Source organism: Falco biarmicus, chromosome Z (genome assembly GCF_023638135.1).
Source record: "Falco biarmicus isolate bFalBia1 chromosome Z, bFalBia1.pri, whole genome shotgun sequence".
Taxonomy (NCBI): domain Eukaryota; kingdom Metazoa; phylum Chordata; class Aves; order Falconiformes; family Falconidae; genus Falco; species Falco biarmicus.
Genome location: NC_079311.1, coordinates 35,686,273 through 35,698,640, shown reverse-complemented (window position 1 = coordinate 35,698,640; position 12,368 = coordinate 35,686,273). Strand labels below are relative to the sequence as shown.

General features: G+C 35.8%; 1 protein-coding gene across 3 annotated transcripts in view; it reads right to left on the bottom strand.

Moving 5' to 3' along the window:
• LOC130143072 (long-chain fatty acid transport protein 6-like) overlaps positions 1-12,368 on the bottom strand; it is a 39,981-nt gene that overhangs the window by 16,881 nt on the left and 10,732 nt on the right. For all 3 annotated transcript variants that reach the window (XM_056325646.1, XM_056325645.1, XM_056325647.1), the window contains exons 3-4: positions 11,083-11,241; positions 9,926-10,050 (exon numbers count right to left, since the gene is read on the bottom strand). In XM_056325646.1, coding sequence (XP_056181621.1) covers positions 9,926-10,050; positions 11,083-11,241 — 284 coding nt within the window. The remainder of the gene's footprint in view (positions 1-9,925; positions 10,051-11,082; positions 11,242-12,368) is intronic.

The following is a 12,368-nucleotide window of genomic DNA, read 5'->3' as shown; positions in this document are numbered from 1 at the left end:
GACTCCCTTTTTAATCATTGCAAGTGGCAATACAGAATGCCCTAGAAGTGAGACAGCAGAAATACAGGTACGTTTTCTTACCATATACCTTTAGAGCCACACAGCACTCTGGCACTCTAATGCTGTCTGTTTATACTTCTACATATGTACATATGTATACAAACACCTTTCTAGATACATAATTCCTTATATATGTATGTATGTATATATACACATCTACATACATATGCTACAGAAAAAAGATAGTCCTTATTTTGTGTTCTTCTTTTCTAGTTTCCCCTTGCTGATGCCACTGAGCTATTCAAATGTGTTGCCTCTGCTAAGATACATAAAATAGCACAAGAAATTCTTTCATAGAAATCCTTCGTTCCACAATGAACAGAAGAGACAAATAAGTGTGTATGTACACATGAATTAAGCAGGTCTTTCATCAGACTAGGAACAGTCAAAATCTCTTGAGACCAAGTTAATAAGCAGGTGAGTTTACTTCTGTTCTTTATACTTTAAGGAAAAAAGAAAGCATTGATATCTGCTTGCTGAAAACACACAAACTAGGAAACAGTGACCTACGTGTATTATGTGTTTTTTTTCCAAAAGGACAAATAAAGCATCATTTATAAGTGCAGTTACCTTCAATTCCTCATGTTATTTCCAAAAGGAGAAATAAAGCATCATGAATCAGTGCAGTTACCTTCAATTCCTCATGTTATTTTGGATGGCTTATATTACTGCAGCACAAAGTTGTTTCTCCAGTGGAAAGGATGCAGAGTAAACCTGACAGGTCAGCATTCTACTGTGCTCAGTGTTAACACCTATCAACACCACAATGTATGACTATCAACAATTCCAAATGTATGACTATTTCACTTTAGGAAGTATTCTCTAAAGGCATTCAGCCCTTTTTCAAAAATACCAAGATGTATGATGTCATCAAGAACTGATCACAGAAAGCAAATTTTCTTAAAAGAGAAGGCAGCAATTCACTTCACAACTAAGGTAAATTTTCTGCTAGGCTGCATTGCTGCAGTTGCCATATTTGTGATTTAGTCGGCTCCACCACAGCTGAACCCATCTATTGATACAAGACTCCTAAAAGAGTACTGCAGGGCTTTCTGCAAAAAAAGGGCATTAAACCTGTAAGGCATTTAGCAATCTTTCAATGGTAAGAATGGAAATTATTAATCTCCCAGCAATTTTAGTAAGTATGAAGAAAATTATTACAATCAGGGAAACTTTAAACAGTGATAATTCACATTAGTTTTACATGTGAGTAAATTCATATAGCTATTTTTTACCTAAACCTTTATATAATTAATATACATTAATTCATGCTAGCTTTTTGTGTAGCTAACGTTCAATGGAAACTGAATCACAGTAAATAAAACTGAGTTAATCATTTTAACATCTTTTTCATGACTCTGTCTATATATTCATTATATGTAGAGTACAACTCTAGGGCAGGCATGTTGGTATCCATGGGCACTGTGGCCAAAAAACTTATGCAATAAATAAAATGCAATAAATAAGAGAAGGGAAGTAAAAGGGATGATAATTCCAACAAATTCTAGAAACATGGTTGAGTGGTGCACAGTTTAGAGTGTCCTAATGTATGAAAATTGAAATAAATTAAAATACACAGGAACTTATGCTTTAAACAGACTACAGCATCAAACAGTCATGCTTTGAATTTCTGCCATATTCAGATGGCATTTCATCAACTAGCTTCCTTTCAGTAGACAGAATTACAGAAGTAGGAGGAATTCCAAAGAGCCACCTAGTATACATCTCTTCTGGGACATAAGCTCTGCTGTCCCTGTGCCATTCCTGACACCTGAACTAGCTGTGGCATGTCAGCCAGTTACCCTGCAACACTTGGTGTTCAGCAGCTGTCTGCATGCCTATTAGCCTGCTGCAACAGCACAGTACCTAGTTAACGCTTCCTTCACTAAAAGCTGTATTTACTCACAATACCTCTTTTATGAAGGACTCAATGCATTACCCTGGTCAACTACCACAAATAAGTTCAAATAATGTGATTATGTGCTCATGACTTGTGTTTCTGAATGTGATTAATAGTTCTCTACAGATAATTAGGAAGACAGATTTTAGAATAACAGAATGTTAGAACATCTCTCCAAGGCTTTTAAAAATGTCTATCCATTTATTTTCCTGCATTGTGATTTTCCTTTCTTACAGAGTGATTCAGAAATAAAATGGGGATTCAGTCTATATCCACTTATTTCTAACAGTAAAGGTGAAACATTTTTTTCAATGCCATTTTTGAGCATTAATAAGCAAGAACTGTTCTCACCTTACACTTGGACTTCACTTCATTCTGCTAAGATCTTTGAACTATGCGTTTATCAAGTTTCAGCTGTGATAATTTTCTTCTTAGTAGTTAGTACAGTGCTATGTTTTGGCTATGATGTGAGAACAATGTTGATGGGACACTGATGTTTTCAGTTGTTGCTGGGTGATGTTTATACTAAATCAAGGACTTTTCAGTTCCTTGGGCCCTGCCAGCCAGAGGGCTGGAGGGGCATGGGACACTGGGAGGGGGGACATCCAGGACAGGTAACCCAAGCTAGCCAAAGAGGTATTCCATACCATATGATGCCATGCTGAGTATGTAAACTGGGGAAAGAAGAAGGAAGATGGGGACATTTGGCATTATGGCGTTTGTCCTCTCGAGTAACCGTTAAGTGTGATGGAGCCCGGCTTTCCTGGGGATGGCTGAGCACCTGCCTGCCCATGGGAAGTGGTGAATGAATTCCTTGCTTTGCCTTGCTTGTGTGCATGGCTTTTGCTTTACCTATTAAATTGTTCTTATCTCAACCCTGGAGTTTTACATTCCTTTCCAATCCTCCTCCCCATCCCTCTGGGTGGGGGAGAGTGAGCAAGTGGCTGCGTGGGGCTTGGTTGCTGGCTGGGGATAAACCACAACAACCAAATACCTGCATACATCATGAACCAATTTCTGACACGCTACTTTTCCATTTTGAGTGCTTGTTTCATTTGTATAGTAATTAATTTACAAGTCAGGATCTGCCTCATTACACTGAACACCACATACCTGGGATTTTTAATCTCCCAGCCCTTCCGCCTTAAGTGTTCTTTGTAAACTATGTGGAATATCTACGTGATTAAGTAGTTGATAAAAGATATGCCTTTTAAAGTGCTATCAACAGTACATTAATTGGTGTGGGAAGGATGCATGACTGCAGCTATCTAAAAACGTACTTAGCAGTTGCGTGAAAAGAATATGAGAAAACAGGTTCATTGTCCTACTTTTACTGTTTCTGCAGCAGGAAAAGCCAAATGGAAAGAAGCAAAGGCAACTTAAAGCAAAGGAGGCATGAAATGTCTCCTGTATTATAGCCTTGATGAAACTTAAAGCAATTTCAGGAACAGAAAAATGCAAACATCTCTTAAATATAAAATATGATGGACAGGGTTTACATTCATCTATTAACAAGGCATGCATGTAACACCACATTCACCAGCCTCTACTATTAGCCCTGAAAAAAGGGGCATCAGTAGTTAGTAAAGAGACTATGAGAGAAACCCCACACCATTACAATGACAGATGTAATAAATTCCTCAAGATGCATGCTTATATTCACTTTTCAGTAACTCTTAATTACAAGTTGCAACTAGATTTTTTGAGCGAAATACATACAAATTTAAAACAAGTAAAAGAAAACAGGAAGTGTACTGAAGAGATGCACTATAAGAAAGGAACAAGAATTCTAGAAAAAGGACACATCTTTCCAGTTCAGGAACTGGTTGTTTGCTATTTAGTATAGCTCAATCTCACCACACTTTCATTCATCAATCTTCTGATAATCCAACAGGATTAGATTCTAACAGGAGTTTTCTTCTGTTAGCTCTTCTAATAAGAAATGTTTTCTTTTATCTGTACTTCTATTTCCTCAGAAAATATCTACCAAGAAAAAAAGTCACTTTTGTCTCTGTTCCACCAAGTAATACAAAGTAGATTGTTATATTTTTGGCGATTGCCCCAGGAGCCCCCAAGCCAAAACATATCACACAAAACTTTCTAAAGGTCAATTCAGAGAATTAAAGCACACACAGATTATTTCTTGTGCTTTGTACAAAGTTTTCCTTTGTAAAAGTATGATTGTGATTTCTGGGCTTCACTATCAGGATATTTTCTGCATGTCTCTACTAGCTTAATTCAAAAGATTAGTACCTAGGAAGAGAAGCTGGTAAGAAGGAAACTGGTCAAGTTCAATGACCTCTTAAAGGCTCAGAACAGTCTTAAGCCTCCATGTTTGAACCAGTGGCAGATCTTGCAACTGGCTTTCAGTTCTGTTTTGGATATGGAAAACCACTGCTTCCTAGAGGCCAAAGGAACTCTACAAACATTATGGAAGACGTTTTCAGGAAGAAAATCTGAAAAAAATTTCCATTATTAGGGGGAAGAATGAGAAAACAGACACAGAATCATTGTGTGGATGGAATCCAAGATAGGTATGCCAGTAGTAAGTATCACAAGGCAGTAATCAAAATGGATGGGATTACAATCTGCTTTTAAGTTCACTTTTGAAAAATAATACTAATGTAGTCATAGCACTTTAAAGCACTAAGCTGTTGTAATACATTGTACATTTTTTATTAGATCAATTGATACAGTCTGGAGGGGAAAAAATACAAGCTTCCAAATCCCACGTCCATTTCTAAGCTTCATTTCAGAGGTGCTGACTATGTTCTTAGTCTAAAATTTCTATTTTCTCTAACTGCATGTACAAACAGTGTTCAATTCTCCTTTTAGGTACTGTTAATACTGTAGTAAATCAGCAACAATTTGGATTAAGAATGATGTCTGCTTACAACATACACAAGTGCTTGCACATATTTTTTTTAAAAAAACAGGCTACTGGAAGAACAAATAAATTGCAAAATCCCACCCCCCACCCCCCCAATGAAATTGTAATGACATGTAGAGATTATTCAGAGACTTCAAATGGGAGGTGCAGATGTGGTTGTCTGCAACACATTACTCGTTTGGAGTACTTAATAAAATGTTTATGTTGAAAACCTGCAAGGGGCTTGATAAATTTCCACTCTGCATTTTAATGATGAAGAGAAAGAAACTGAACATAAATTGAGCTAAACTTTAACAGGGAATAAAATGTGATGTCAAGTAAAACCTGCATTGTAGAGAAGTGCCTGATTACTCATTTTCTTTCCTTACCTTCCTATCAAATTCCCTTCCCTCAAAGACACTTTCTAGGCAGGAGACTATCCAACATACACAGACCCCATTTTTACACCCCTTCCCACAGACCTTGAGGAAACAGCTGGGAAATAAGTGTTCATTCTGTTAGCTTATCCCAGCAGCACTGACTTCCTTGTCCCCTTCTAAATTACTACTGTTCTGACAAGGAAAAGTTTTAATAAAATAAATCCTTAAGCATCTTTTCTAAAGTCACTTCAGAGAGCTTAATCCCACCCAAAGAAAACTTGGCCAAACAGCATGTAGTAGAGATTGGCTTTCTTCAGCTTTACGGAAAAAAAAATATGCTGATATACATGGTCTTACACACTTGAGGTAACCCTAATGAAATAGGAAATGTTACTGATGCCAAAGGGTAACATTGGCTTGATACTAATTGAAAGAGTATTTCTAAGCAATGATATAATTAGTTGTGAAATACAGTTTGAATACAAGTAGAAGTGAACTCTGGTTTTAATAGAGAGCTTACCAAGTTCATGAAAAGTATCATAAATCATACAGTTAATGTCATAACGTATGGCAGCTTCTAAGAGTAGAACACAGGACCTGATGAACAATAAAACTGATTTCTAGCCTCTGCCTGTAAACCACTTCAGGATTCAGGTCTCCTTTACAGAAAAGCAGGAAAGAGATGCTGCATTACCATTAATACCTGTCCAAAAGCTTCAGGATGCAATGTATTATTTAAATAGCTCATTACTTCAAATTTGAAATAAATCTGTAAGTGCTTTAGGAAGATTTTGTATACACTTTAAATGCTAGATGCAACCCTCTAAGGAAAATATATCCACAGATAAGTAGAGTACTTCCAGTGCCTCTGTTTAGAGGCAATATAGGGAGCTCTGCTATGCCACACTTCTGAAATTTCATAGAACACCGTTAACAGACATTTTTGAGCAATGTCAGCCAGAAAGACCAAGTTACTAATCTGCTGAATGTTCTCTTTCACTGGTGCAGCCATGCTAATATCTTAGAGCAGGATCCATTTTGTAGCTACTGATAGCTACTAGCCATCAATGCTAGCTCTTCTACTTTCACTGTCATCAAAAGACTGTAGAAAAAAGAGCTTGGAAGAGGGCAGGGAGGAGGACTACTCACGTATTTAGGCGCCCTGCAAAATCTATGAACATCATATAATGCAAGGTCTTTCTACTTAAGGAAAAAAGACAACTTCGCTTTCTAACAAATGTTCTTTCCAGACAATTACTAAACCAAACCGGACTGCAGACCAAGTTTCAGAAAAATTCCATTGCAAAAGTCTTCAAGAACTGTTGCACATGTGAATGGGATGCAGAAAGATCAAACACAAAACTAATAAGGAAAGCTAATCCAAGAGTCTATATGCTACCATAGAGACCTGCCAAAAGTTCTGTTCAAAATCTATGAAATAAGAGGTCATGCTGTGGCCTCCAACTATTAGAAATACACCATTTATTTCAAGTTTAGCATTAAAAAACCAAATGAAGCACTTAAGATAATTGCTATGGGTTTAATCTACATTCATTAGATGGGCTTTATAGTACTCCAACATTGAGAACACTGCCCACATAGTATCTTCACAGAGCTTTAAACTTGTATTAGCCATATCCTTCTCATCCTGCCAGTATAAATAGTACTTCTAAGTTAATGACATTTAAAAAGAGATAACTTGGCAAATTATTTCACCTACTTGAAAAATAGTAATGGATTCCAAAACTTATTTAAACTCCTTCCACTTCTTTGTGCAAACATGTTTGTCTTCCAGTCTTAACATGACAAATACTATTTTTCTTCAAGTACCCAGCTGTCAAACTGATTAATTTCATAATTTTAATTTTTCTTGATAAGGTATATTAGGTTTCTGTTTAGCCAGCTAGAAAAGAAAACCCCAAAACAAAAATAACCTCATAGCCTCACACAGCAAAGAGTTTAGACATGCCAGCTCCTAGAAAGTATGCATGTAAATTAATAAATAGAATAGTTACATAGTTAATGAATAGTTAATGATAGTATAAATAACTTTAGTTGCAAAATTCAAAATTTTACAATGGCTTGTAAGGATTTAAAAATAAAACGGTTTGTTTTAGAAAATGAAGTATATTAATCTATCATTCCTGCTTTAAGATACTCAACAGGGTAAAATGGGTAAAATAAAATGCCATGCTCAAACTGTATAGTTAAAGGACAGAAAAGGGGAACAATCAATATTTGGGAAGTGCTAGAGAAAGGGAGATGACTTTGAGGAAATCATGTTAGCCTACAATGAAGAAAAATCACAATTTATCAAAGCTCAGTCTTTCATAAGTTTTGATTTTCCTTATGGTCTTTAACTTGATTTTTCATTATTCTGTGCTTTTTTTATTTACTTTATTATAAAGTTAAAAACTAAACAAATAAAAAGAATAATTAAAAACCCCAACAAAACTGAAAAAAAAAGAAACACAGGAAGAAAGGCATCACTATTGTAGTGTTATGTCACAGACAGTGGTCGTCAATGGGACATCAGCCTATGCCCTTTTTAATTCAATAACTTCCTCTTTGCTAAGGCATGTAGGGATAGTGCTGGAGGATCTATGACCCACCACTACATTACTTAAACACTTCTGAAAATTTTCATAGAGGAAAAAAAAATTCAATTTGAGATACTAATGCAGATTTTTATTTTGCTGGAAACAACACTGATTTGCATTCTTTTTGAATTATTCGAACATTGCTTAAGGAAAAGCTTATTCTGGAAAACCATAAAATGAGGACTTGGATTAGAAAAGAGTTTTCAGATTAATTAATTTGAATTATTGGCCCCATTTCCTAAGAGATGAGTCATTTCAATAAAATCCACTGAAACGAAAATAAACTATTGATTTTTTTTTTTTTTAAATCATGAAATTGAATTATGATAGAGGCAAACAGAGAACCTCCAAAGAGATAACAACTGTATTGCATCCAACTTCTGTACATTTTCCCAAATCTCTTTGTATTCTAAACATTTTGTTAAATTAAAAGAGAATACAGTTCTTTCTGCTTAATGTTATACAGGTACTTGGAAGCTGTTATTTATTTTTATTTAGTATTCAAAATAAAAGCTGTTTATGATTATAAGTAATTGTGTAAAGTCTGTACTCCATACTGGTGGAGCCACAGCTTGAATACTGTGTTCAGCTTTGGGTCCACCCCTCACTACAAGAAAGACATTGACATACTGGAGCATGTCCAAAGAAGAGCAATGAAGCTGGTGATAGGTCTTGAGAACCTGTCTTACAAGAGGCTGAGAGACCTGGGGTTGTTCTGCCTGGAGAAGAGGAGAGACCTTACCGGTCCCTACAAGTACCTGAAAGGAGGTTGTAGTGAGGTGGGTGTCAGTCTCTCATCCCAAGTAACAAGTGATAAGATGACAGGGAACTGCCTCAAGTTGCACCAGGGGAGGTTTAGATTGGATAGTAAGAAAAAATTCTTCACTGAACAGGTTGTCAAGTCTTGGAGCTGGCTGCCCAGCGAAGTGGTTAAGTCACCATCCCTGGAGGAGGTATTTAAGGATGTGGCACTTGAGGACTTGGTTTAGTAGTAGATTTGACAGTGTTAGGTTAATGGCTGGGCTTGATGATCTTAAAAGGTCTTTTCCAACCTAAATGATTCTATGATTAAAATGCTTAACCAGGTAAGATAATGTATGATGTAACATTTAGGACTTCTTACTGAAACAAAAATGACAATCTGCAGCTCATAAATGGATGGAAATTGCCAGCATTAGTAAGATTGATTTTAGTTTATACTGGACTATGAATGTTTGCTTCATATTCATTTTCACACATGTAGCACAAGCATTTGAGGATAGAAAGTCAGTTGGGTTTGCCACAGGTTATATCCATTCCATCTATACAATTCTATACATCTTAAATTAATTCCAATGAATTATAGGCATTTACCTTACCCTAAACATCTTGGGCTCTCTCTGTCATCAATGGATAAGTACAGAAACCTATCAGAGAATAGCCAGATCACGAGTTAATTCAGTTAACCTGAGTCAACTATACTTGGTAATTACAACAGGTTCAGCATACTTTGTACTTGATACCTTGTAGGCAGACCATACCACCACTGACAGCCAAAGGAAAAGAAATACAAAGGAAAACAGTTTCAGAGAGGAATGTCACTTTAACAAAAACAGGTTTGTTGTCTGGAATAGCTTTCTAACTGGAACAAAAGGCATTCTTCCTTTGAGCTGCTCACACCAAACCGCTTCCAAATTTAAAAATACAGTTTAGATGGTCTCAAAACAAGCACATTCCACAAGCCAAAACAGTGCTGAAACACAACCTACAAAACTTGAGACCTCCGATATTTTTATGTGCCCAGAAACAAAGTTTTGAAAATTCTGAAAAGACAATGAATATTAATCCTGGTTTTCCAAACTTACATTGTGAAACTCTGTGAAATAATACTTTTTCACCAAAACTGATTCAGTTTTTAGTCTTAAAATCTTTTAATACTTTTAACATCTTCCTGATTCAAGCCATAACATTTTTTACAGTCCATAGATAACCAAATATTTGAAGAACCTCACATAGAAAGAACAGAGGGACAGGTTCAATGCAGTTTTATTTCCCCTTAACATAACTGCATTTAAGAACAATAACTGTACATATCACTTACTTACAGATGAATAGCCATCATTTTGATTCCACTTACCACTGGCTGGCTGCAAAGGTAACGGCAAAGTTCTCCAATGTATTGGATGACAGTCACATTGTACTTTTTGCAGTCACTCCAAAACTGACTAGCTGAGAACTTCTTTTTTAACACACAGGTTGCACCTTTATGGAAACAGTAGAAAAGGAAATGAAGCATTTTCTTTATATGGCAGCTTACCTAGCTATGTTCACTATTTCTACAAAATAGAACATAAGAGGAACTAAAAGCAGCCTTGTTCAGAGAATTACATAGTGTTCAAGCTGTTTTATTAGAAGATGTGTGTTCAAATCTGGTAGACAAAAAAGGGACATTAAATCAATCTCCTCCTTAGTGAGACTAAACCGATAGGTAAGAGGTTATAAGCAAGAAGCCAGCTTCTCTTTGTTGGTGTTGCAATATTATTCAAAAGAGTGTAACTGAAAATATCTAGAAAAGTCAGCCTGAATTAGCAAATCATTTGCATATCATTGAAATTTTGTTTTTCAACAAAAATAGTATTCATTGATGCAGATTCAATCAATTAATCCATAATCCATTAATCCTTCCCTTGCCCTGACTTCTTGATGCTTCAGGAAAAAGAAGTATTTGCCATAAAGTTCCAAATAAATATTTTATAAGAAAGTCACTGAGGACACCTACATTGTTTCTGTAAAGTATAGATTTTATTGTCCATGCCAGAACTACACAAATTAAATGGAAAAAAGTTATATATCATCTAATGATATATGACAGAGACGAATGGTTACTATAAATGTCTGTCAGTCTTAAAATTCACCAAAATGCATTTTTGTTCTATCTCACAGTACAACACTTAGTCTGTACATAATACTAATGCATTTTAACATTGCCAAAATATTACATGTCTTTAAATCCCTTTTTACCTAAATATAAAAGACAGTAAAAACAATTGTGCACAAATGCCTATAACTAATTCTTCCCCAGTACCACAAAGACAGATTGTAAGAGATCCTTTGCTAATACAACAGCCCCTGACTCCAAAATACAGAAATATAAAGCTATTCCAAAAAGACTGTTCCATTAGATTTCATCAAAAGCATTAGTTTTCCTAATGGCAGTGAACCTGAGTGTGTTTTATACATTTTTATGTTAATTAATTTTCTATGAACAACATAATTAAGGGAAAAAATCCCTACCTAATTCAATGCATCCACCAATGCCAAGAAGAGATGCTGCACTATGATAAAGAGGCAGAGTAACATAAATGATGTCTTCTGCAGCAGCACCAAAAGCCCACAGTCCAGCAGCTCCTTTAAGAACCTGCATGTGACTGATAACTGCCGCCTTTGGGAGACCTGTAATGAAAATCCAAAACCATGCATGAAGCATCTCTTAAGATAACTATTTTTTCCTGTTAAGGTCTCTAAAATCATAAAAGAATCAATTCTTTCTTCTCTAACCATATTTTCAGCCATCTGTTTAGATGACTGTTAATAGACAGTGAGTTGCTTATTAATACAATATTGCACGTTTGCTCTGTACACGTAGAAACACAAACCAGTTTGTAATCTCATCTGTTAGTTATTGAATCTGATGTTAAGTCGATTCAAATAGGTGGAAACATGAAGAAACTCCATGGCTAGCATGCTATCAAACGATATAAAGCCAACAAAGGGCCAAAAGCATTTACCATACATATGGACTTCCTTTAACATAAAGAGGCATCACACTAGATCTCTTTCAGGCAAGAGTCATAGTGACTGTAACATAATTAAGAAAGGTATGGGATCTACACAAAGTAAATCATGCAGTGGGTGTATCCAAGATGAGTGTATCTGCCTACCCGTTTATTTTAGGACACTATGAAGGCTATGTAGAATTAAAAAAAAAAAAAAAAAAAAAAAAAAAATCCACCAACAATCCACTCCAGTTAGGTTCTTAATGAGTTTCTTCAGGTTCAGCACACAATTTCTGTTTAGCAATACAGACTCACATGCAAGGGCTTCCTAGGCTATTACTCTGGTACCCATTATTTTGAGTAGGCCACGTGTTCTTGCTTCATACATGTTCTCACATACACACAAAAATTTCAGGCTGAGTCCTGATGATGAGCAGGGTCAAAAAATTTAATAGTTCAGAAAGTTTTCTTACCTATTCTGGAAAAGCTAGAAAATTAGAAGACCCAACTACAGCTGTTAACTGGAAGTCTAATCCATGGAGATTCTAGCTACAATTCAAAGCTATTCCAAAACCCATCATACTAAAGAGAAAAGGCAATAAGCCTATGTTGCCAATGAATCACTTACCGCAAGAAGTGCTCTACAGTTTCAAGTTTTTTCCTTCTGTCTTTACATAAGCTGCTACACAAGATACTTCCTTCTTATAACTAATTTTACCAGTCATTGATTTTAGGAGCAACACTATGCTCTTGCTTTACCAAAAACCATGAAAAATGCTCAGTTACTTTAGATCAGTATTAATT